General features: G+C 42.9%; 1 protein-coding gene across 1 annotated transcript in view; it reads left to right on the forward strand.

Moving 5' to 3' along the window:
- Positions 1–417: 417 nt before the first annotated feature.
- The window catches only part of trim62.1 (tripartite motif containing 62, tandem duplicate 1), an 86,206-nt gene continuing 58,975 nt past the window's right edge, over positions 418–27,648 (forward strand). The window contains exon 1 of the mRNA XM_043675619.2: positions 418–1,132. Within this exon, the coding sequence (XP_043531554.1) occupies positions 728–1,132 (405 nt within the window). The 5' untranslated portion in view covers positions 418–727. The remainder of the gene's footprint in view (positions 1,133–27,648) is intronic.

A 27,648-nucleotide genomic window follows, 5' to 3' on the forward strand; every position in this document is an offset into this window, starting at 1 on the left:
GCTGCCTGATTGCGCTGGGCTGCGATGCCTTCACAGTCGAACTGCAAGTTAGTCATCCCAATCTGCTACCAGCAGGAAGACTGCCCCTTGGGGTTCGGAAGCAGAAGGATGGACAGACTCTTGGCTCGAGCTTTTTCTTTAATTAATCTCCTGAGGCGAGAGGAGAAAATCGGTGAAGTTCAAAGGGTCTTGCACCGTTTTCCCGGGGGGATACTCTGGCATTGCGAACCTCACATTCTCACTCTGCACCAGGTATTAAGAATTTGCGTTATCCTTTTTTTGGGGGGGGGGGAGGTAGCGAATTGCAACATGAATGTAACACAATAACACAATCGAGGCACAACCACTTCCTCGGAGAGGGGGAACCCGCACCTTAAAGGTCCACAGCAGCTGAACTCTTCGCTCATTTCATTGGGGGGAATTGGAGCTGACTGGGCTCCCTTCGCAATCTGAGCTGCACATGACGCGAAGGGATGTCTTGAAGGGGCTAAATCGCAAGAAATCCGTGGATTCTTAACCCCCCCCCCTACTCGAAACGCCGGCCGCCCCTCTGTCTGAGGTGGCGGTTTGGTGCTGGCCGCAGGAACACTTCCTGGAATGAAATTGATCAGCAATAAGGAGGATCGCACAGAGACATTGGGATCAGACCGGGCCAGAGAGAGAGAGAGCAGGCAGGTCCTCGTTTACAAGCGGATCTGTGCGAACCCCCGCCACTCTTTGTGCTCTTATGGCTTGCGGTCTCAAAGATGAGTTGCTGTGCTCTATCTGCCTCAGCATCTACCAGGACCCCGTGAGCTTTGGTTGTGAACATTATTTCTGTAGGAAGTGTATCACTGAACATTGGAACAGACAGGACCACAGCTCCAGGGACTGCCCCGAGTGCAGGAGGACGTTCAGAGACCCCTTGCTCTCCCCCAGCCTTAAGTTGTCTAATATCGTGGAGAGGTACAGCGCTTTCCCCCTAGACGCCATCCTGCAAGCCCAGAGGAACTCCTTCCCTTGTAAGGACCACGACAAAGTCAAGCTGTTTTGCTTGAACGACAAATGCCTGGTGTGCTTCTTTTGCGACGAGCCTGCTCTGCACGAACAGCACCATGTCACCAACATCGAGGAATCCTTTGAAGAAATCCAGGTACCTGTCTGCGACTGGCGCGCTATCTTCCCTCATAATTGACAGCGCACTAATCTAAATGGGACTCTAATCCGAAGAAAGACCAGTATGTCACATGCAAGTGGCGTGTTGTTTGTAAATGACATTTGTACCAGCTGAGTGTGCAATATTTACTTAACAAAGAGAAAGAAACCTGGCCAACTGAAGAGAGAGTCTGGAAAACTGTCTTTCCAGATGAATGTGGCAGTCAATGCACAGAGTGTCCGGTTAGTCTGATGCTCTGAACTATGGGTGGGGGTGGTGAGGGTGGGAGATGAGGACATTACTCCACCATAACCTAAATATATCCTGCCAGACAAATGTTTTCCAGCCAGGGGTTAAAGGAACATTGCAGAATCCAGCTCACAACACTTGGAAAGAGTATTAATGAGGGGAAAAAAAAGTATTTGCCAAATCCTCCCTTCCATGGAGGGGTGGGTGGGAAGAAGATTTTCTGATTTCAGACCAGGTAAGGTATGTGGAGCAGGATGATTACCTGACAGAGTGACACTGCACCAACTTTGAGACACAATTTTTCACAAAGTGCTTTGATTTCTGAACTTAACAATAAAATCTCCATCTTCCTCAGCTGGTAACTTGCTAGGGTGCTTTTTGGAAGGAAGGAGGCAGCTGGGAGGCACAGGTGGGGAAATCCTTACCTGGTGCCTTGGTTTGCTGGCTGATCTATTTCTTTTCTTCAAGGCTGAGTCTTGACCAACTGTGTCGGGAAGTGACTTTAAAATGGAAGTGCTGGAGCCCATTCTCGTTCTTGTGGTCATATCCAGGTACCTCCATCAGGGATCACTGCCCATTGACCTTTAGAGGTTCCGTCTTTTCCCTGAGTCGAGGCAAGCAGAATCCAATTGCTATCAGTCAGCATTTGTTCAACTGCTTTCACAGCCTCAGGACGTTTTAAAGTGTTTTATAAGGCACCTCTATTTGGAAGTGTGGTCTTGGTTGTCACGTAGGAAATGAGACAGGCAATGTGTGCACATAAACAGCGTTGTGGTAATGAGCAGCTAATTGTTTTATTGTGATACTAGCCAAGGGATTAAACATTGCTCAGGACTCCAGGGAGCTCTACCCTAGTTTCTTTTTGACTGAATGCCATGAGATGCCTTACATAGGAGTGGAAGTAAGGCCATACAGCCCATCAAATCCACTCCACCACTTAATCTTGGCTGATGGGCATTTCAAGTGCACTTCATCACACTCTCCCCATAGCCCTTAATTCCTTCAATCTCTGCCTTGAAGATATTTAACATCCTGGCCTCGACTGCGCTCTGTGGCAATATGTGCCTGAGAGAATGGTGGAGGTGCAATTTACAGTCTCCTCCAAAAGATGACCCCTCTGACTGTTCAGGACTCGATCAGCATTAGTCCAAACATGGTACTTCAGGCTGTAGAATGGAACATGAATCCGCAACCTCCAAAGCAAAATGCAATGCCACTAAGTTACAACTGATAAATTTAACTTGTGGATACTCCATGATTGAATAATGGAGTCCATTGGGATGGACAAATTCTCAGTTATTGATGGGAATCGAGGGATATGGAGAGCAGGCAGGAAAGTGGAGTTGGGTTACGGATAAGCCATAATTGTAATACATGGCAGAACATATTCAGTGGGCTATTTGGTGTATTCTTGGTCTTATTTTCTGTGTTATTGTAGTTCAGCACAGACTGGAAATGAAGCTGAGGAAATTTCTGAGCCTCTTGGTACAGTTCTACACAGTCTCTTTTCCTACTCATTTCCTGATTGTTTCCCACTATTGGTTAAAAATAGTAAGTGGTTAATGGATTGAGATTGGGTCATGGCTGATGAAATTATCAATTATATTTCTGCCTCCATCAAAATTTTATTTTGTCTGTAAAGTGGAATGAATTGCCTGTCAGTACCTGCTGTGGGCAAGACTAAATGATATTTAATGTACAATTTTATTTTCCCTTCATATTTCCTAAAGCAAGGGACCAATGGAGGGATTATCCATCACTTCAAAATGGCCCTTTACACAGCGATGCAGCCTATGATATCAACTAGGCTATGACAGACCGCAGGATGCATTTGTAGATAATGGGGCTGGGGGTTCTTTTGCCAAATACTTTAACTCTGGTAACTGACTCATGAAGTAGTTTAAACAATTTCTTCCAGTCTGGTTTGGTTTGCTTTATTAGTCCATCATGTGATGTTGGCATTGCTGGCTGGGTCAGCATTAATTGCCTGTCCGTAGCTGTCCTGAGAAGGAGGTGGTGGTGAGCTGCCTTCAGGAACCACTGCAGTCCAGTTGTTAGAATCACGATGCCAGTAGGTTACATGTTCCCATGTATCTGCTGCTTTCCTTCTTCAAGATGTTTGGAAGGTTCTGTCTCTGGTTTTTGGCTGATTTCTGCTATAGAGCATGTAGGTGGCACAATCGACACTGTCACTGGTGGACTGCGTGAATATGGTGCCAATCAAGTGAGCTGCTTTGTCCTAGACTACTTGAGCATTGTTGGAGCTGCACTTATTCAGGCAAATGGGCTATACTCCATTGCCCTCCTGACTTATACCTTTAAGATGGTTTTCAGGCTTTGGGGAGGTGAGAGGTAGCAAATTCATGCAGGATTCCTATCCTCTGAATAGCTCTGTAGCCCACACCCGTAGTGGTGTTGCTGAGCCACTCTGATGGACACTGAAGTCCTTACAGCCAGAGTACAATGTGTGCCTTTGCCTACCTCCAGGTGGTTAACATAGGAGAACTGATCCATTCACCATTCTGAAGGGACATTGTGTGTAAGGTATGATGCTGTGAGTGTGTCAGGCTGTTGCTTGCTTAGACTGTGATACATCTCTGGGATAAAGTGAGGACTGGAGATCAGAGCTGAAAAATGTGTTGCTGGAAAAGCGCAGCAGGTCAGGCAGCATCCAAGGAGCAGGAGAATCGATGTCTCGGGCATAAGCCCTTCAGGAAGCCCTGAAAAAGGGCTTATGCCCGAAACATCGATTCTCCTGCTCCTTGGATGCTGCCTGACCTGCTGCGCTTTTCCAGCAACACATTTTTCAGCTGTGATACATCTCTCCCAGTTTACCAAAGCCCATTTGAATAGAACAGCAAATGACCACCAGGATCATCTATGCTTACTGTACCATGTGGAGTGCAAGCTTTAACACCATCCTCCCCAGTCTGAGCATCTCTTTTGTTCTGTAGGCTATGTAAAATCTGAACTTTTATTGTACTGTCCATCAGATAAATACAGTTCCTTTATTATTGCTTAGCATATGTCTTTTTCAACTTCATTGTTTAAAGGCCCTAACTTGTTCAGTTACAGAAGTGTGAACTGTATATCCAATAGTCCATTTTTCATATGCCAGCCTAAATAATGAGTGCTAGTAGATCATATGGCAGTGGGACATTTAATTACAAGCCTGATTCCTTGCTTTCCAACAAATGGAGCTGTGGTTATTGATCAGGAGGTGGAATGTCCAATGTTTGGACAATATTTGCTGGATAATCCTGAGTATGCAAAGAATTCTCCTGATGACCAAATTAGAATTGCCACTCGGGCCTGCATCATGGTACGTGTGCTTGAAGCTACATATTATATGTATGGGGACCTGTTCTTTGCCGATGGCTGGAACATGTACATTCGTGGGTCATGCCTCAAAACTTGAATAGATGTCAGCCATTCACTTCTCGGCCAACTGTCAACCCTACTGATATGGTCAATGTCTTAACCAAAATTCACAATTCCACAGATAGTGATGGGTTTGGCAAAATCTATTGACCATTTGAGCATATCAGTAGAGTTGACAGTTGACTGCCTCAATCCATCTTCTTCTGTTTTACAGAAGTGCTGATTATAAGCAGACTATTTGTACCCAAGCTCTGTTGTTTGTCTAGCTTATGTTCCATCTTAATGCTGATAATCCTGGGGTGCTCTCACCATGGAGAGTCTCATGTTAAAAATCTGTTTTGGGATGATATGGCAATTTGAACTAGCTTATTTGCTAGACTGAGGAGGCACTTTTGCTGCAAAGGTAATGCCTTCACTTGTGTGCTGGAGCCAAAATCTTCAAGGAGTCCTGCCTGGACACAATTGCAAAATGTAGACTTCTGCCACATCTACTCACTGGACTTTTCTGAATGGTTGAAGAGAACTAGCAAGATGCTGGTGTTTGTGTTACATTTGGGGCACTGCTGTATTAATGAGTGATTAACCTTTATCAACAAGTTGTGTAATCTTGCTACATTCTGAATTGCTTCTAATAAAATTGTGCATTTACAGAAGCTCGGATAGCTCTGAAGATCCACCCCTTGCACTGCAATTATCAGAATTCTGGTGGTCAGAAATAATGGCCATGAATCATCGCTGATGAATCCTCAACAATAATATTTCACCACAGAGAGGTGAATGCTTCTGTTTTTGCAATAGCAAAGGTCTGAGGGTTAGAGAGATTGGGGCGAGACAAAAAGATTGCAGATGCTGGAATCCAAAATAGATAGGCAGGAGGCTGGAAGATCACAGCAAGCCAGGCTGCATCAGGTGAAGTTGACATTTCAGGTGGAACCCTTCTTCAGAGATTGGGACGCCAGATAAAAAGTGATGAGATTAATGGGCATATATCTCAAATGTCTTTATGATTTAATGTCAAGAGTAACCTTTCCCCCACAACTCTCCTCTGAAATAAAAGTAAAGCAGGAAAAACCACCGACAAGCTGGGCAAATTTATTGTGTAGTTCAGGTGTCTTTTCCCCCAATTTCATTTGTTTGATCTGCCAATTTAAAAAAAAAATAAAAGTGCTGATCTTTAGCTTGGCTTGCAGTCTTTTTCAAGAGTTAACATGACTCAGATCCTCCATCTGAGAAAGGGACACTCCCCTCCAGTCTATTTCTACACTCGAGGTATCCACACTTGACACAGGACTTTCGGAAATCCCAACTGTTGTCGCTTCTTTATTTGAGTAAAATATGCCAGTTGAGAAAGCAAAGCTGATCACTGGCTTCCAGTTGAAATCTGGCTCATAGTCAAATTGATGACTTTAATGGGACAGTTTACTTGAGATGTGGCTGTACTTTAGCAAAATGCCATTAAACTAATATTTATAATTCTCTAGCCATTATATACTTTTAAAAGAAAGCCCTCCAGCTTGCAGTGAGCAATACTACAGACAACCCCTCAAGCTTGTTCCACCATTCAAAAATATCTTCCATTTTCTTACCTGATTTCCCCAAGTCCAAAATCTCATTGATCTTGTCCTCGATCATACATAATGGTAGGACATCCATAGGCTTAAGGTGAGAGAATTGCAACCAGTGAGTCCTAAATGGCTAACCGCTTATGGTGAAACATCCTAAGTGTAGATTCTCATTATTAACATGTCTATCATTCAGTCCTCTTCTACTTAGCTGATGAACTGTCTGCATGTTCATTACAGAAAGGCTGGATGCATGTACCAGCACCCATGGACACAAGTTCAAATCTGCTCATTTATGACCAGCTGATTCTGCATCAAATCAATGTCTCTTGGCTGTGAGCACTGGACACCAGGAGTGGATTTGGTTGGTTTTCAGCTGCAACCATCTGCTGTCAGGTAGTTTAGAAAAGATCATATGGTGCCCTTATAAAGATAAGCAAAAAAGTTATCCTTCATGTCCTAGTCAATATTTATTGCTGAAATCAAAAACCCTAAAACAGATTATCTCTTGAATATTTCATTTTTTGCAAGTGAGCTGAGTACAAATTAACTGCTACGTTTCCAGCATTACTACTATGCCCATGCTACAAATAACTCTGAGAAACAAATGCTTATTTACTCTGGTCTTATGACTACAAACAAGGTGCATTCAGTCAAGGCTAATCAGGCTGTTGCCCATCTCCATTGCTTGGGCTGGAATGCAGAAAGGCTTCCCATTGAAATACAGTGGGTAAACAGTTAAGCTGCCTCAAATACTTCGTAGGGTATTTGGGAGTGACTGGGTTCCAAGGGAAATGTAGACTGCAATACTGCACCAAGGCCTGACTATTTGACATTTGCTAAAATGTTATGAGAATTAAATCAAAGTTCTAATGGCACCTTTATCTGGTGATCTGTATCTAGTAATCTTTATGGATGGTATACCTGAATGGATGTTTTGACCAGGACATTGGTATGGTGTCCTCTTGAGATCTACAGGACTGCAATCATATGGACAGTACCATTTGCACCAAGACTTTGGGTTCTGGTTCCAGATGCACTGAGACCCAACATATTGAGGAGAAGAAAAGGGATGATAATGGGCGAGACAATTCCTTTCCCTCTCTGTGAAATGCCACTTCAGCGCACCTGTCCCAGAACTGACAAATTCATCCACTTCCCCTGTTTGTAATTTGGTTTTAATTCAAAATCCACAGGAAGAACATATCGAAGGAGTGTGTGTTTTCAAACCAAAATAGTGTTGAGATGTTGATGTACTTGGTCTGTGATTGTGGATTGATCCCAGCTGTTACTGGAGGGTGCTTCTGAGCTATCCTGATATACAGTGCTTCTATTAACAAAAAAGTCATGATGTGTTTTATTGTCAGTGCTACATGACAGTTTCAATACCCTATTGTTAAATTTATTAGGAATGGAGGGTGAAGCCTATAATTTCTTTTAGAAAGCCATAAACTTTTTTTTTTCTCATTTGTTCTTTTTAATTACTCGACCCCTGTAACTAAAGTAACTGTTTCTCTCTGTAGATTAAAATCACTTTAAAAGAAATTTTCTTCCTAAAACCTAGCTCCACTGCCTCAAAGTGCTTTAAAAATATTTTGCAACATGATTGACTATTACAGGTAGGCAAAACACAATGTTTTTGGGTTAAGCTTCATATTTAGGATTTGAGTGTGTAATCTTGCTTCCATTGCAGTGTCATTTGGAGGGTGTGATGCATTGATGGAAAAAGTGTTCTTTAGGGGAACTGCTAAAAAGAGACTCTGGTTGCCAGGTAAAGGGAACATTAAGGATCTACTGGTACTGTTTATGGAGCTGGGAGAAATTTCTGATGTCCTGTCTCACATTCATCCCTTGAACAAGATCATGGAGAATGGATTAACAAATCATTGCTGTTGGTGGACTCTTCCTGTGTGCTGCTGAGCTGTTGAGGGAAGAATCCTGGAAACTGTGGTTCAGGGTTACATCAGGAGCTTTATTTTACAATTAATAAAAATGCTGTCTTTTTTTTTTTAAATGAAGATGTTTATGGTGACTTTTTGCAGAGTTGTTTTGGTGCAGAATATCTCTTGCTTTTGCCAGTCTGCTCTACCAAAGCTCTAGCAAGGCCACAGGATCTGGAAGAAATGTGGGAGGGAAGGAGGGGGAGAACTGGCTGGCTCAGCAAGATTTGTTTGTTTAATTTTTTTTATTTGCAAAGGCTGTGCTTCATCCTGCACAGTCACTTATGAAAACAGCAGGCGTTTTGGAATGCACCCTTGTTCGTTCTTGTGCACCAATCTGGGAGAGCTGACAGAACAGGATATTCCCCAGTCTCTCTCTTTATTTCCCCCCCTCCTAATTATTTATTTCTAATTTTCTCTGCTTCTGTCCTGATGCCACTGAATTTTTCTTGTGGAAATGTTTCCACAGTGACCCATAGTTGTTTTATTACCTCTGCCAAGGGGTCATATGGTGAATTATGGCAGTGATATTGACTGTGTAAGGCACAGCACAATCCTACTGCATCAAAAAGGGGAGATAGGAAATGGGACCGTCAGTGGGAACTCACTGGTAGCCAGTTAAATGTAGCTACAGCTTCAACACAAACTGTTGGGTCTGAAGGATAGCAGAGAAGGTGATCACTGAAAGATAGAGCTTACATTAGTAGCATCCTGTTGTATACTGCAGCATGCAGTTGACAGGCTACTTTTAGGAGTTATTTGTGTCTATGTTGGAAGGTGGATAATGAGTCCTAATCCAATGAGGGACCCTCTCTGTGTATGTCTCTCTGTCAGACAGTGGGTTGGGCAAATCAGAAGGTAACCTGCCATCAGCCAGAACAGAAATCGACCTCATGCTGTTGGTTTACATTGGTTAGCTGGACAGCTGACCTAGTGTAGAATGATGCTAACAGCATGGGTTCAATTCCTGTACTGGCTGCAATTACCATGAGGAACTCTCCTTCTGAACCTCTCCCCTTGCCTGAAGTATGGTGATCCTCAGCTACCAGTGTTTCTCACTCATGGGAGAGCAACCCTGTGTTCTATAGTGACTTTACCTTTTACTCAGAACACCCAGTAGCCGTCCAGTCAAATTAACTCACCGATTCTCTATGTAAATACAGTAGCAGCAAGGGCAGGAGAGGGAAGCATGACCTGTGTGGTGAAGCAGACTCAATGGGCCAAACAGCCTAATTCTGCGTCTATATTTTATGGTCTTACGGGTTTGTTTTTTGCAGTATTGAATGTCAACCTGTGAGAATGTCCTGTTTTCATTCCAAAACATACTTTGCATCCACTAATATTGGACAAACTAGACATCATCGAAACGATGGGACCTCTGACATCACAATCCTCCCTCACAATTACGTTGAGTTATTGGCCAATAACCTGAATAGACTCATGAAAATGAGACAGGTATCTTAGGTCGAATGTCTCGCTCCTATTCTGGAGAATTCCTGTGTCTTCTGTAGCGAAAGGGACTTCTATTTTTCTCAAAATGCAATACCCTTGTTAGATAAATTAAAAATTAATTGCAAAACTCAGCTGCAATGCTGAGGGAACAACTGCCACTGTCTGTTACCATATTTTGCAAAGAGTGTGGCTTAGAATAAAAGCAGTAATTAAAACTGAGGGAGCCAGCTGACATCCATAAACCATGATTGTGCAGCTTGAGTGAAATAATGGCTTCTTTTGCAACCCAGCGATTTAAATTGGGGCCTTTTCTCTATCACTCAAGCAGGCATTCCCTGTGTGTGCTCAGTGTTGGATACAGTGCTCCAAGTATTAAATTACTAAATGAGGAGCATTCACCAATGTGGGCAAATGGTTAAGCAAACTGATGTTGAAATGCTATTTTCTGAAGGAAGGATTTGATTCTACTGGGTTTTTTGTCTCCTCCTCGAAGGCAGTACAGGCTTGTGATTTGGGGTCCAGGGACAGGGATGTGGACTTCGTTTTCTGTCCTCTGACATCCCACCCTCATGGCTTTATGCATGTTGAGTGCTGGCAAGATATTGGGCATTGAGGGCTTTTGGGACATAGTTATTCATTGAATCCCTATACTGCGGGAACAGACCATTCAGCCCATCCAGTCCAATCAGACTGACCCTGCTACCCTATCTCTGTAACCTTACTTTTCCCATGGCTAATCCACCCAGCCTGCACATTACAGGGCAATTTAGCATCTTTGGACTGACCGAGGAAACCAGCGGTCCCGGAAGAAACCCGTGCAGACACAGGCAGAATGTGCAAACTCCACACTGTCACCCTAGGCTGAAATCAAACCCAGACCCCTGGCACTGTGAGGCAGCAGTGCTAACCACTGAGCCACTGTGCTGCCCATTGTCATTCTGTCTTGTCAAGATTTATAAAGTGAATCCTTCTATAACCTGTGGGATGGATGAGGACAGGATCAGAGGTAGTAATGCTTGTGGTGAGTGTACCTTTGCATCCAGATTGGTGCTGAAGAATGACATGAATGTGAGGGGCTAGCGAGTTTACTGTGGAGCCTATACACAGTAAATCTGAAGGAACAATTTGGCCAGCTACCTTTCCCATTGGATCATTGACTGGGTGTTTATGTTTGAGAATCCACCTCCTTAGCAACTTGTAAACTTTTCACTGTGCCCATTTGAGTATATGAGGCAATGAAGCAAATTTAATTCGATTCAATTCAATTTAATTCTTACAGTGGAGGTGTAGCCCCCAGTGGAATTGATGTGAGGTAATGTAATTCAGGGAAGAAATGGAACTGCAGAGAGCAATTCAACCAAGACTTGCCTGTGTGCAAAAGTTGGCCTGGTCGGTCTCCTCTCTCTTGAGTGTGAATGATGTCAGGCTGAAAGAGATGGGACGAAAGTCAAAAACCCGAGGTGTTTTTACTCTGCGTTTCTCCAAGATTTGCTGTAGCATACGGTGAGACCTTATAGGCAGAGATCACTCACTAGGAATTCAATAAAGTGTGAAAGCTGTGCAATTATAAATAATACAGATGCTTGAAACAGCAAACAAAAGAAACCTCCGGACAATGCTAGAGTCGCATGTAAACATTGGTTCAAGTGTAGGACATTCCCTATTTCATGACTCACTTAGATTAGTGCTGATCTCTCTCTCTCTCTCTCTCTCTCTCTCTCTCTCTCTCTCTCTCTCTCTCTCTCTCTCTCTCTCTCTCTCTCTCTCTCTCTCTCTCTCATATATCTATTGCTTGCAGTCTTCCACTCTGCACAGATGCTATCAGAAAGGAGAAACTTAATGTTTTAGACAGTGCTTTTTTTTTTCAGGAGAAAGTGAGGACTGTAGATGCTGGAGATCAGAGCAGAGAGTGTGGCGCTTTATATTTTGTCTGGAAAGGAGGATGTCACAAGTGAACAGCTTCTGAAGAACAGAAGCAGGGAATTAAAAAAAACGACAAATAATGTTTGATTAGGTGCAGGACAGGAGATTATTAAATGAGCGCTGTTAGTGTAGGACCAAAGGAAGCAATGATAATCGAAATGAGAGAAACAACAAATGGTTCAGAGGTCTGTGAATTGCTATGGTAGAGGAGGAGGATTTGACAAAGCTGCAAAGGCAACAGTGGCCAAGAAGTCATGGCAGTCAGATTGTAACCACATTTGCATTAGGAGAGCTCATTTTGATGTGCAGCACTGATGGTTGCAGGTCTGCTGCTGACAGTGAGAATTAACCTGAGTTGATGATTAGAGTATTAAGAGTAGCTGAAGCGTGATGTTTAGTTCCCAGCACTGTATTTGTAGCTGGACAACAAACTGGTCCAGTGGTGAGTTTGATTCTTCATTAATTATAGGTCACAATGGTGGAGCTGGATGGTATGATAAGAGCGTTGAGGTTACCAGCATTGCATGAGGATTCCAGCAACTGTGACCATGCAAAAGCTGGAAACCTCAAAAAGCTGCAGTAACAGTCTTTATCTTAGCATTGTAAGCAGCCTGGGCAGTACAATCATTACCCAATTAAGTTATTAAACAAATGCATAGAAGTCAATATACTACATAAAGAAGAGCACAGTGCTCTATAATAAAGTTAGTCAAGGATACAGTGCAAAATTGCTCTAAGGACTAGAGGGTCTGTTTTTTAAATTGCAAGTTTTTCACTCTGCTTCATATCGATTTGAAAAAGATGTACTCTGTGCTTGTTTTTCTTAGATTTATATCTTGAATGCATTTGGGTTTTTTGTACAGTATAATTTCTTTAAAGGTTACCTCCGTGTTTCTCTGACATGTTGACTGCTTCAATCCAGCTCACAGACACACACTGTCAGTCTGCCAGTCTGTGCTCTATTCTTCTGCGCTTCAACTCCAAATTGTACTCTTCACAACCTTCAATCCTAATTTACTATGGTCTTCTTCCCCACCCCCCCCCCCCCCCCCACACACACACACATCATTCCTATAAAACCGGTCTCTGATCACCTTCCACGTCTGATCCTATCCAAAGTGACTTCCTCAGTTTCTTCCCTCCCTTTCCCCCTAAAACCTTTATTGGTATCATCACTCCTATTATCCTCATTTCAATTTACCTTCTCTTTCTTTTTTTGGTTTTGTTTCACCATCCCCCTCAATACTGACCACGTATGAATGTTGCAGCTGACATTATTCCCAGGAGGAATGGGATTCTGTTTGGAGTCTTGAGGACAGAGGGACCCTGGTGGGGGTTAGTGCCATCTACAAATGTAAAATGGGCCTGTAAGGAAGACCACTGAATTCAAGAATGGATGCTTGGTATGCATTCTCTGCTTGTATATGGAGAAAGCCCACTTGCAAGGGGTACTGGAGGCAGTGTAAATGTATGAAGCTAGCCACAACTCTGTTGGCCCAAGCCACCAGTAATCAGGAAACTGGGGTCAGTCGGCAGATTGAGTAGAAAATTCAGGTTGCTACTCAGGTGCAGGTTCTTTTTGGTTAATGGGATGTGGCTGCATTGTCAAGATCTTTTTGTTGCCCATTCCTAATTGCCCTTGAAGGATAGTGATGAGCAACTTTCTCAAGTCTCTACCGTCCATATAGTATTGATGCATCCAAGTGTTGTTAGGGGGTGGATTTTAGACTTGATTTTTATTGTCGCATTGACACAGCAACAGTGAAGGAGCGGTGATAAAGTTATAGATCAGGATGCTGTGTGGCTTCGTGGGGAACATGTAGATGGTAGTGTTCCCATGTATCTGGGATCCTTCTGCGCATTAGAGGTGGTAGATTTTGAAGCTGCTATCGAAGGAAACTTGGCAAATTGCTGCTGTGCATCTTGTTGCCACCCCTGATAGTGGTCGAAGAAGTGAATGTTTGAATGTGGTGCCAATCAAGAGGGCTGCTTTGTCCCTAAATGGTGTAAGGCTTCTTGAGGATTGCTGGAGCTGTACTCACCAAACTAGTACATCACACTCCTGACTTGTGGCTTGTAGATGGTGGAGTCAGAAGATGAGTAACCCACTAAAGAATTCCCAGCCTCTGACCTGCTTTTGTAGCCACAATATTTATATGGCTGGTCCAGTTAATGGTGACCAGCAGGATGTTAATAGCAGGAGATGGTAATCCCTTTGAGTAACAAGTGGAGGTGGTTAGCTTCTGTCTCAGAGATTACCATTGTCTGGTGAAAGGCATTGATGAGGTTCTTCACCATTTCCTTCAAGTATCTGCCTGTAGGCAGCAGTCCGCAGCACGGCCTTCCATTATTTTGAGCATTGCAGCCGAGTTAACTCCTATTCTTGCTCATAGTGGAGGGATAGTATACTGTCACTGATAACAGAGCAGTTAGCTAATAGGAAGCAGTTGAAGGACATAGCTGGTCACTTTTGGGTCAGTAAAATGTAATCTGTGGTCTGCCATGGGATCAGTACTAGGGCTTCAATATTTAAATCTGTATGTGACCAGTGGTTAGCACTGCTGCCTCACAGCGCCAGGGACCCAGGTTCAATTCTATCCTTGGGTGACTGTGTGGCGTTTGCACATTCTCTGTGAGTTTCCTATGGGAGCTCCAGTTTCCTCCCACATGCCAATGATGTGCAGGTCAGGTGGTTTGGCCATGCTAAATAGCCCCACATTGTCCAGGGATGTGCAGGCTGGGTAGATTAGTCATAGGAAATGTAGGATTACAGGGTTAAGGTCAGTGGGGTGGGTCTGTGTGGGATGCTCTTTGGACAGTTGGTGTGGATGTGATGGGCCAAATGGCCAGCTTCCACATTGTAAGGATTCTATGACTTGGAAGAAAGGAGTGAATATATGATTGCTAAATTTGGTGTTGATGCAAGCAAAGGTAGGAATGTAAGTTTTGAAAACGTCATAAGAAATCTTTTAAAGTGCTATATATAGGTTATGTGAGTGGGCAAAAATTTGGCAGTTGCAATATAATATCGAGATTGAGTTTGTCATCTTTAGCTAGGAGAGTAGAAAATCAGCATATTAGTTAAATAGCGAGGGACTGTAAAGCCCTGAGGTACGAAACGATCTGGCTTTCCTGGTACATCAATCAACAAATATTCATATGCAGGCAATTCAGAAGGCAAATGGAATGTTACCACTTATTGCAACGGGGATGGAATATAAAAGTAGGAATGTTTTGCTGCAGTTATATGGAGCATTGGTGAGGCTACAGCTGGAGTGTCGTATATAGTTTTGGTGTCTTTATCAAAGAAATGATGTAAGTGTATTAGAAACAACTCCAGAGATGGTTCACTTGAGTGCTTCTTGGAATGGAGAGGTTATCTTATGAGGAAAGATTGCACCGAAGGGACCTATATCCATTGAACTTAGCGGATTGAGAGATGACCTTACTGAAATATAACATCCTGATTAACTTTTACAGGGAGGATGCTGAGTGCATGCTCCCCCTTGTGAGAAAGAGAGGTCCCACCATTTAAAAATAAAGGCTCTCCCATTTAAGATCCAGATGAGGAAGTATTTTTTGAGTGTCATGCGTCTTTGCTCTTTTGAGGAAGGGAATTCTAGTACAGTGAGGTTATAGAATACCTTTTCTGTCAAAGGTAGATTTGTGACTAAGGGGCATCAAAGGTTATCGGGGTAGGCTTGAATATGGAAGTAAGGCCATGATCAGATCAGCTATGATAGTAAATGGTGGAACAGGTTCAAGGGGCTAAATGGCCTTCGCCACGTCCTAATTTGTATGCTCTTATGGTTCTATTCACAACCATTAGCTTTCTAGCAAAAGAAAATCTTGGCTGATTTGTTTCCTCTTCAGTTCAGAGGGCAGACACCAATTATAATTCTCAACTATAGATCAGATAATACTGTACAGCCTGGGAATCAAAGGCAAGACCTTTAGATCAGCAGGACTATATTGCACAATGCTTTTCCTTCTTAAAAGTGCTTCCATTTTCTTATTAGGCTTTGAGGGGGTTAGTTCTAATCATCATTGTTGTGCAATTGTCTTTTATGCTTTCTTCCTGGTCTTGCCCTAGAGAAATCAATTAAGTCCGCGAGTTTACACTAAGTCTAATGGATTCACATGATCGATAGCTTGGCCACCATGAATAATGCCAACTCCAGCTATAAACTTCGTACTGTGACCTTTAGTGCACCAGGGCAGACGTTTTAAGGTTGCATTAGCTAAGATCCCAAAGCTTTTTTTCCTCCTCATTAAGTTGACCAGTTTGGCGTAAAGTGCACTCTACATTATTGCTCAGTGTTTTGCGGGGGGGGGGAGATGCTTCCTTTAATCAAGTATAAGGTCTCACACCCGAATGACTTCACTAAATTATCTTCTGTGAAAAGGACACCGGGAAGAAGATTTAACGCAATACAGCGCTATTGCTTTGTCAGCAAATCAAGTGTACCAGTGACATCTATAATCACAACAGAAAACCATCAGTTGGTTCAAGGATGTTGTGCTCATCAACAGTATTTTAGTTTGCATTGTCAAGCAAATAGTGAGCCTTCCTGAGCATTAAGGTCCTAGCTTCAGTCCATAGTTCATGTTATGTGACCTGCTCTTTTGGCTTGTGGGGGAAAAATTGATTTGCTACCACAGGATTTTGTCTCTGGGTAAAAGTAATGAGAGAGTGCAATAAGGGAAATTGGTCAGGCTTCTTGATTACTTATATGCCAGTAAGGAATCGGAGAATAATAATCAAGAAAAGGTTAAGGTTGAGCTATGCTATTCCCCATGGTTGAACAGCTCTCTGACATTCATTTAGTCTTATGTGGCATGGTCACTTGGACTGGTTACCGGCGAGCTGTATACCCCTGTCTGAATTAGCAATTTTTTGCAATATGAGAACAGGCAAAAACATCTTTAATCAGAGATAGGTGTTGGTTACCTATAGTATTAGGTGAGATGCTATAGCTTATTGCTTTCTGCCTTTGCTATCTGCGTGGGTTTCCTCCAGGTGCTCTGGTTTCCTCCCACGGTCCAAAGCTGTGCAGGTTAAGTGGATTGACAATGCTAAATTGCTCATTGTGTCCAGGGATGTATAGGTGAGATGGGTTACCCATGGGAAATGTGGCGTTATGGGGATAGGGTGGGGGGCTCTAGGTGGAATGGTCTTCAGAGAGCTGGTGTGAACTGGATGGGCCAAATGGCTTACTTCCACACTGTAGGGATTTTATGATCTGTCCCTTTAATTTTCATTTTCTTTCAAGTCATTGTGTGCTTTGTCAATAGCATAATCAACTTTGATCCATTTGAGTAGGCTATTTTCTTAATGAAAATTTGTTTCTTAAATATTTGCCAATAAACAGTGTAACACTATCAATCACACTGGACTGCAACACTGCATCATTATTTTTTTTTGCAACAGCCATGTTTTTGAATCAGCTGAGAGCCTTTGGTCATGGAGAAAGATGGAAAATAAATCGTTTTTGTCTGAATGTTTTCTGTTTCACATAGGCTGTGATCAGTTGGTCAAACTACTGTCTGGTGTAGTAAACAACTTCAGCCTTTATGCAGTGAAGGTTCCTGCTTGTGAGAAATAAGACTGCTGCAGTCCTTGCATCTGCGGAGTATTTCTGTGGATGAGGCTCTGTCTCAAGGCCAAGCTCAATAACATGAATTGTGCCTTGGGGGTGGGGGGGAGGTTTCAGATTCCATCCAGTGTTCACATTCTGGTCTCTGCAGCTGAATCCTATAATTGCTAAGCCTGCAACGAGGCTGCATTCTGCCAATGTGTTTCAGTTTTTACAATATATTCATAGAGTCATAGAATCATAGATGTACAGCATGGAGACCGACCCTTTGATCCAACCCGTCCATGCCGACCAGATATCCCAACCCAATCTAGTCCCACCTGTCAGCATCCAGCCCATATCCCTCCAAACCCTTCCTATTCATATACCCATCCAAATGTCTCTTAAATGTTGCAATTGTACCAGCCTCCACCACATCCTCTGGCAGCTCATTTCATACACGTACTACCCTCTGTGTGGAAAAAGTTGCCCCTCAGGTTTCTTTTATATCCTTCCATTCTCACCCTAAACCTATGCCCTCTAGTTCTGGACTCTTCGACCCCAGGGAAAAGACTTTGTCTATTTATCCTATCCATTACCCTCATGATTTTGTAAACCTCTATAAGGTCATCCCTCAGTCTCCGACGCTCCAGGGAAAACAGCCCCAGCCTGTTCAGCCTCTCTCTGTAGCTCAGATCCTCCAACCCTGGCAACATCCTTGTAAATCTTTTCTGAACCCCTTCAAGTTTCACAACATCTTTCCGATAGGGAGGAGACCAGAATTGCACGCAATATTCCAACAGTGGCCTAACCAATGTCCTGTACAGCCGAACATGACCTCCCAACTCCTGTACTCAATACTCTGACCAATAAAGGAAAGCATACCAAACGTCTTCATCACTATCCTATCTACCTGCAACTCCACTTTCAAGGAGCTGTGAACCTGCACTCCAAGGTTTCTTTGTTCAGCAACACTCCCTAGGACCTTACCATTAAGTCTTGCTAAGATTTACTTTCCCAAAATGCAGCACCTCGCATTATCTGAATTAAACTCCATCTGCCACTTCTCAGCCCATTGGCCCATCTGGTCCAGATCCTGTTGTAATCTGAGGTAACCCTCTTCACTGTCCACTACACCTCCAATTTTGGTGGCATCTGCAAACTTACTAACTGTACCTCTTCTGCTCGCATCCAAATCATTTATGTAAATGACAAAAAGTAGAGAGGCCAGCACCAATCCTTGTGGCACTCCACTGGTCACAGGCCTCCAGTGTGAAAAACAACCCTCCATCACCACCCTCTGTCTTCTACCTTTGAGCCAGTTCTGTATCCAAATGGCTAGTTCTCCCTGTATTCCATCAGTCTCCCATGGGGAACCTTGCCGAATGCCTTACTGAAGTCCATATAGACCATATCTACTGCTCTGCCCCCCTCAATCATCTTTGTTACTTCTTCAAAAAACTCAAGTTTGAGAGACATGATTTCCCACGCACAAAGCCATGTTCACTATCCCGAATCAGTCCTTGCCTTTCCAAATAGGATTCCCTCCAACAACATGCCCACCACCAAGGTCAGGCTCACCAGTCTATAGTTCCCTGGCTTGTCTTTACTGCCCTCCTTAAACAGTGGCACCACGTTTGCCAACCTCCAGTCTTCCGGCACCTCACCTGTGACTATCGATGATACAAATATCTCAGCAAGAGGCCCAGCAATCACTTCTCTAGCTTCCCACAGAGTTCTCGGGTACACCTGATCAGGTCCTGGGGATTTATCCACTTTTAACTATTTCAAGACATCCAGCACTTCCTCCTCCTGTAATCTGGACATTTTGCAATTTTGAGATTTCTTATTCCATTTTGCCCCCCTTTTCTCAACCTCCACAGATATGAATGGTTCCTGAAGGTATCCACTCCCACTGATTGAAGTCAGTTGCTTACACTGACCCATCAATAATGGGAAGAAGATATTCCAGGATTGCATTCTGTATTAGTGCCACAACCAAGCAAGAGACAACCCTGTCAGGATAAAGGGTAGAAATTGACTAGTGTCCATACCTCTGGGTCAGGAAACTTGGGTTCAAGTCCCACCCGTTCCAAAAATGTATCTCTGAATTTATTGATTACAAAATATCTAGAAATTGATTAATCATAGCATCGCTACAGTGTGGAAACAGGCCATTCAGCCCAACAAGTCCACACCAGCCCTCAGAATCTCTCACCCAGAACCAGTCCCCTATTATTCTGCATTTACCCCTGACTAATGCACCTAACCTACACCGCTGAAAACTATGGGCAATTTAGAATGGCCAATTCACCTAACACACACCACTTTGGACTGTGTGAAGAAACCAGATCACCTGGAGGAAGCCCACGCAGACACTGGGAAAATATGCAAACTCTACACAAAACAGTTGCCCAAGGCTAGAATAGAACCTGGGTCCCTGATGCTGTGTGGTAGCAGTGCCAACCACTGAGCCACCGTGCTGTGTTTAAGTAACATTCTCACTAAAAGCTTGTATCTGGTTAGTTGGCTGACCCCACGGAATGAAATGGAAAACCAAAACGAAGCAGAATTATTTATGCACAGCTTTCAAAAGCATAAAATGAAGAATGCTGGCGGTATGTCAATGAAATTAGATTAATCTTATTTCAATTTGGATCTGGTCCAGGGTTTGTCATCTCTCTATTTTAAAGCACGGTTAAAGGGTGTGTTGTGCAGGTGGGTCATCTTTGTGGTTTCAAAAAATATGTCTCTATTTTGGAGAAAATGCCAGTTATGTTGGTATTTAGTGCAGCAACTTGATGTACTGCTGACATTCCTGAACTGAAGGACAGTTGTTTGCCACAGTCAGTAAGTAAATAAACCAACATTATTTTAGAATGGACAGCAGGAATGCAATGCATGACTGAATCAAATAAGGAAATGAAAACAGTCCTTCCCAGCTCTTTCTATTCTGGGCACAGAAATCTGCGGTATTGGGGTGGAATTCCTTCTGAAAAGTCACCTTTTTTTAATTCTCCTTCCTAATCTCTCGGTGCGAGGAATCAGTCGCACCTTATTTCTGACTTATGCGGGCAATCACAACACACGCGCACACAGGACTGGATTTTGAGGAGTCTGTTCCAGCAGGCTAAGTAGTGACTGTGGGCATAGAAAGTTACAAGGGATCAGATTCCCAGAAACAGGGACGATATCCAACATGGGATATTAGAGGTAGGGAGCTCATTGCGAGGATATTTTCCTAATCAAGCTGTTAGAGATGTTAGTAAACATTCTGGAGCAGATGGGCCTCCTGCCTCACAGGTAGAGACACTACCACAAGACAGCTTGTTGATATGCTTAATAATCCTACCTGCATTTAATTTAAATGCAATTGGACATAATAATAGGGTAGGGGGAGGGTTAAGTTTAGTGAAACTTGCACACGTCCCTTTAAACATTTTAAAAGAGCAGCGACCAGCTGAAGTGCAGATGGACCGTCCCGCACCGGTCTGAATCCATTCCCCCCCCCCCCCCCCCCCATTCCCCATCAAACCACTCACCATCCTGACTTGGAACTGTGTCACTCTTTTCTTCACTGTCACTGGCTTGAAATCTTGGAACTCCTTAACATGAGCACACCAAGGACTTCAGCGGTTTAAGAAGGCAGGACAATTAGGGGCGGGCAATAAATGCTGGCATAGACAGTGATGCCCATATTCCATCAATAAAATGTGGAAATTGAACCAGTCTTTCCCAGCACTTTCTGTATTTTTACACACTTGTGATGTGGGGTGGAATTCTTTCTGAGAAGACTCCTTTTTATTATAATCAATTAGAGAAAGGGGAGGGCACATTGGAGGCTGTCTGAAAGGGAAGGGAGAGGAACAGGCAGTAGGGGAATCATCCGCCCTCTCCTCCAAGGCCTGGAGAGGATGCAGCAGCTGGACTGTGACAGCCGAGGCTCAATTGAACCCACCGAGGGCACTGAATAACATTGTGCAAAGGCAGAGGAATCTTCTCCCTGGACATGTTACTAATGTAACAGAAATTCAGATGCTAGAAATTTGAACTGCAGAGCTTTCTCGTAAAGCCTGCAAGATGATTTCCTACTCTCTCTGCTGGCTGCCCTTGGAAGATGCCAGCGGCTTGGCTATGGCATATGGGCATCTTGGAATCAAAGCCAGAAATGCCCCCTCCCCAGACACATCATCTGGTGGCATCCCCATTCATGAGCTTGCAGCCATGTAATTGGGTTCAGCCGACCACCATTGACCCTGGCCTGAATCCCCGATGATTTCCAGGCCTGGTGGTGGGTCAAAATCCCAGCCATACGTTTAGGAAATGATAGAGGGGCTGGTGGGATCAAGCTCGGGATCACTAATTAATTTTTTTTTTCTTGTTCCACCATTTCCATCTCCCATGCCTTCATTACCAGATCACTGATATCATTTCTTAACCACCTTATCCCTAAGATAGTTGTATCGTAGTTAAAGTGGAATGTACAAATTGGCCTTTATAATCACAAGTTAGTGTATGAGACCTGGAGCAAGGCCATTCAGCCCCTTTATGTTCCCATGGTGATTTTTAAACCATTTTTTTCTGTTTCCCTTTTGATACCCATATCTTAAAAAAAATCTAAAGCTTCAATAGACTCAGCACCAATAGCTATTTGCAGTCCCAGATTTCTGTTACTGTACATGTGTGTGTATAAAGGTGGTGCAGGGTTCAAGCTGTTTCCTTTTTTATTTTCGCTTTTTGTATGGCTTATTTGTATTAAGACTGAGCTGTCCTTGTTCTGGATTCTGCCACCATAGGAATAAATTCCTTTGTATCTCAGCCTTTATATTCGTAAGATGACCTGTCACCTTTCTTTGCACTGGAGAATACAAATCAAGCTTATGTGGCTTTGTGACATAACCCTGGCAACCCTGATATTGGGAGAAAATGAGGACTGCTGATGCTGGAGATCAGGATTGAGAGTGTAGTGCTAGAAAAGCACAGCAGGTCAGGCAGCATCCGAGGAGCAGGAGAGTTGACATTTTGGCCATACGCCATCAGGAATGTCAGAGGTTATGCTTGAAATGTCGTTTTTTTCCTGCTCCTTGAATGCTGCATGACCTGCTGTGCTTTTCCAGCACCAACCACACACACCACCCTGATATCAGTCTGGCAGATCCACTTCCTCTACAAGGCCATTATATACATGCTGTGATGTGGGGGCAAATTGAATTTAGTATGTCAGTGTGGCCAAGGCTCTGAACAACTAACCATGACTTCCACCTCTTTGTATTCCAATTATCTTGATAAAGGCCAGAAACCTGTTAGAATTTTCCTCAAGTAGTACATACGGACGTCCCATCACTTTGCTCATCTCCAAATGCTAGTCTCTTGCCCATTTTTTTTTTTTTTTTTTCTTTTTCCTGGATGCTATTTGTCACAGTTTTACCGAGACAATTTCTTTATTTCGCTTTGTATCTTAACATTTCATCTATGCAATATTGCACCTCTGAGCATATTGCCACCTGACAACTTAGAAATACAGCTCCCCTTCATTAAAATGCTGTATATGGTGAAAAGGCACTGCAGATCCCCTAAGGAACACCATTTGACAAATCCAATCAATCAAAGTACAGTTCTTTTATCCTGCACTCTGTCTGCTCCCCTTCAATCCATGTCACAGGGTTGTCTCTAATTTCAGCTTTTAATCAATATTGCTATTTCTCCCTTCCATATATTTACGTGGAATCCATACAGTGTGGAAACAGGCCATTCAGCCCATCGAGTCCACACAATCCTCCACCCCAACCAGTTCCACTCCTATCCTATTCCTGTAACCTTGCATTTCCCATGGCTCATCCTCATCCCTGGACACTGTGCAATTTAGCATGGCCAAACTACCTAACCTGCACATCTTTAGGCTGTGGGAAGAAACAGGAGCACCCAGAGGAAACCCACACAGACACTGGGAGAATGTGCAAACTCTACACACAGTTGCCCACGGGTGGAATAGAACCCGGGTCCCTGGTGCTGTGAGGCAGCAGTGCTAACCACTGAGCCATCATGCTGCACCTGGTTACAAAGTTCTTATAGCTTGGAGTATTAGGCCTGCAATAATGCCTGACTTGTTGTCCTCTTGTACTGCATTTTCATTTAAACTGAAGTTGCTTTTCTCTGGTCTCCTTCCTATATGATGGATGTTGTGAAACTTGAAAGGGTTCAGAAAAGATTTACAAGGATGCTGCCAGGGTTGGAGGATTTGAGCTATGGGGAGAGGCTGAACATGCTGGGGCTCTTTTCCCTGAGAGGTGACCTTTATAGCGGTTTACAAAATTGAGGGGCATGGATAGGATAAATAGACAAAGTCTTTTCCTTGGGGTGCGGGAGTCCAGAATTAGAGGGCATAGATTTAGGATGAGAGAGGAAAGATATAAAAGAGACCTAAGGGGCAACCTTTTCATACAGAGAGTGGTATGTGTATGGAATGAGCTGCCAGAGAAAGTGGTTGAAGCTGGTACAATTGCAACACTTAAAAGACATTCGGATGGGTATATGAATAGGAAAGGTTTGGAGGGATATGGGCCGGGTGCTGACAGGTAGCACTAGATTGGGTTGGGATATCTGGTTGGCATGGACGGGTTGGACTGAAGGGTCTGTTTTACATGCTGTACATCTCTATGACTCTTGAACTTTAGCAAACTGTAGCCACCTTGACCATTTCGACTGATGATGATTTTCTCCTATGTTTTGTTCTTTCGCATTTGCTGATACTTTGTGTATTCTGTTATAAGTAATTTTAAACTGTTCTCAACCTATAGAAAGCAAGAAAATAACTTTTATATGCTGCCCATGGATTAACATTGTCTTGATCACTTTTCTGTTAATTTTTGCTTCTCTCTTACCCTGCCTTTTCTTAGCTATAGATCATAGTCACTTCCATTCCATGCCCTCCCAAGTCATAGGTTCAAGTGCAGTCCCTCCCCATGTTATGGCTGTTTCCTGCACCAGCATCGATGCCTTGTTTCGTGAAATAAATACTCTTCTCCTTGCTTTGTACTTGCTTACACACCATTACATTCACAATCTGTTTATCCCCTATGCCAATTAGCATGTGGCTTTGTGTCCTTCTACAGATTAACACCCTACTTTCTAATATTACTGCCTTGTTGCTGCTATTCCCTTAACAAGTCTTCCTTCTGTACTCTGCTTTGCTGATGAGTTCCAACAGTAATTCTGATGACTTGTTTGCCCTCTTCCTGCAGATTGGAGATACCATTAGCAACAATTACCTGACACAATACTTGACTCAACTTTCTGCACCTTCTCTGTGGCTGTAACACTGTACTCTGCTCTCTGTTCTGCTACCATGATGTACTTTGCATGGTATGATTTGCCTGTATAGCACACAAAACAACACTTTTTTTCACTGTATCTCGATACATGTGACAATAATAAATTAAACCTAAACTCTAGTCTATTTCTTAATTATGAAATCCTTCTGTATGGCACCTCTATTGTGCTGCTCCCATCCTTGGAGTGCCTTCTGCTCCACAGATCTTGATTAAAATGTCAGGCTATTCCCTTGCTGACACACAGACCCTCACACCCTCAAGCCCTGCCCACCCCACTTACATTTTCTTCCCAATCCTCACAGGTAAGTACGTCCTATCTCCACCAGCTTGTCTGTAGCTTGCTGACAGACAGCTGTTCGTGTACTGAACCTGTCCCTGTGTGGTCTAACGGTACTCTGGGGCCAATACATCCAGATATTCTACTTTATCTATTACATGTAGCAGTGCCTTTTAACTGGTGCTTGAGTCTGACCACTTTTTGGGTTAGATATGACACAGACATTCTTGGGGGGGGTGCATAGTGACTCAATGGTTAGCACTGCTGTCTCACAGTGCCACAGAACCAGCTTTGATTCCACCCTGTGGAGAATGTCTCTGTCTCTGTGGAGTTAGCACATTCTCCCCGTGTCTGCGTGGGATTCCTCCATGTGCTCCGGTTTTCTCCCACAGTCTAAAGATGAGCAGATTAGGTGGACTAGCCATGCTAAATTGTCCAGGGATGTGTAGGTTAGGTGGATTAATCATGGGAAAGGGATAAAGTCATGGGGTGGGTCTGGGTGGATCAGTGTGGACTCAATGGACCGAATGGCCTGCTTTCACGCTGTAGGGATTCTATGATTCTATCAAGGTTTGATCATCTGAGGCCATCGTAATTCCTGTCCATTCTCACCTTCTGCAGTCCTGATTGTAGTATTTAATAATTTTTTTTAATCTACATGGTAGTCTGATCTCCGATTCTAGCATATCTCTTGATTACTTAAGCCATTGGGACCAGTTTAGATTCCTTGGGGATCCTTCAAAGACACATGATTGAAAATTAAGTTTAAAGGTGTTAAAAGTTTTGAAAATTGTCTAGATTTAGAATTTGAAGCATCTCTGCTTTGTTCTGAGATGAATCAGATAAGTAACATATGAAGTGATTCAGCGCAAATATGTAAAAAAAAACTATGGATGCTGGAAATCTGAAACAATGACTGGAATTACAGATGAAACTCAGCAGGTCTAGTAGCATCTGTGGAGATAAAGCAGAGTTAACATTTTCGGGTCTAGTGACCCTTCAGAACTCAACCCAAATATAACCAAGGTGGTGCTATAATTATCCATTCTATATTTATTATGCAACAATTATCTATCTATTTTGAGAGTTAACTTGATCCACCTTTAAACCCATCTGTGATCATAATTTAATTGCTAATTTGATTTCTTTAATCTCATTGCTTAATTTATTTTACCTGTGACATCTCCTGCTGATGTCAATTTTCATTTATTTAATTTTATTACTTAAAGCTGCTGGTTGGATTTATGCCCTAGATTCTTTTGAAAGTCTAATAGTTTTATTTTAATTTCATTTGTGGTAACGTGGTACCCAGCAAGCTGCATATCAAATTTCTGTTCCTCAGCTGATTAATTCTGTGCTGTCTTCCTTCTCTGAATTAAATTTCCATTTAAAAAATCCCCATACTGTTCCCAGCTGATAATTTCAACCTCTTCACGAAGGCTATCTTCTTTCTGAGCGGTGCTGTCCTTTATCGTCCTGACTTTGTGTTGTCAACGGCAACGTGATGGCTTTCGGAGCTGGCCTTGAAGAACTACACCTATGGAAACCTAGTATCTCTGACATACCAATTTGGTGCCCACAATCCAAAGATGTGCTGGTTAGGTGAATTTGCCAAGCTAAATTGCCCATAGTGTTCAGGGATAGGTATGCTTGGGGAAATGTTCAGTAATAGGAGTAGGGGAATGAGTCTGGCTGGGATACTTTTCGGAAGGTTAGTGTGGACTTGTTGGTCCAAATGGCCTATTTCCACACTGTAGGGATTCTATGATGATTAGGGATCTGTGCCATCTAACATTAGGGCTGACATCAAGTAGCCAATCACAGCTAAGTATTCTCACAGACCGCAAACCATGAAGTTAAAAAGTATTTATTATCCTCCACCTTTTAATAATTTCAGAGAACAAAAACATTTTAAGATTAAGACAGTAGCTGAGGCATTAAAACCAGCAGATAGGATTGTGCCAAACGCTATACTTTTGGCTGCTCTCTTTTTGTCGGTGTCTGCAGACACTAATCATGATCAGACAGTGTTGAGAGGAGGGAAATCGAGGACATATGCGAAACATCAGGCCACATCTCAATGATGCATGAAACCCCAGATGGTTGGTCACATTGTCTGCAAAGCTTGAATGGTGTGTTAGCTTGGCAGAGAATTACTGACAGCAATTTCTATATTTCCACATTGAATGGGACACGTGTAAACATCAGGGGGCAGTGATTGGCTTTGCAGAGTAATATCGATGCTTTGACAGTTGCAATTATGCTGAAACCATATTTTCCGTGGAAGTGTATCATTTCATGCTGTACGTAAACTCCCCACGCTGTTATGGGCTTACAATATGAGTTAGCATGACTCTCCATCTGGTGCTATCTCACAAGTGTCATGTTTAATAACAGACAACATGTTAGACAGTAGCTTTACCCACTTGAGAGAACCGAACTCCTCCAAACATCAAGATTTTGGGTAAATAGATTACTTCCAGTCAAGGCAATGCAGTAGCAACAATTTTTAATCCAGAAATGTTCTAATTTTCTCAACATTTGAATTTTCAATGATTTTCTGATCATGTTGTTGAATCACCCACGGGGTGCTTTAACTCTTTTTAATATTGAGCAAAAGAACTGTGAGTCGACTCTTTTTAAAATAATATTAAACAATAATGTTCACTTATTTGACACAATACTATCACAACAAAATACACTATAAATGAACAATTTACATGACAAATGCTATCTTGTGCCTTAACTTCAATCTGGATGATCCAATACCACCACACTAGAAATTGGCAGTGCTCCACGTGGTGATATTGTCTGGTCATTTT

This window comes from Chiloscyllium plagiosum, unplaced genomic scaffold (assembly GCF_037043375.1).
Source record: "Chiloscyllium plagiosum isolate Xiang-an unplaced genomic scaffold, Cpla_swu_hap1 HiC_scaffold_37, whole genome shotgun sequence".
NCBI classification, from domain to species: Eukaryota; Metazoa; Chordata; class Chondrichthyes; order Orectolobiformes; family Hemiscylliidae; genus Chiloscyllium; species Chiloscyllium plagiosum.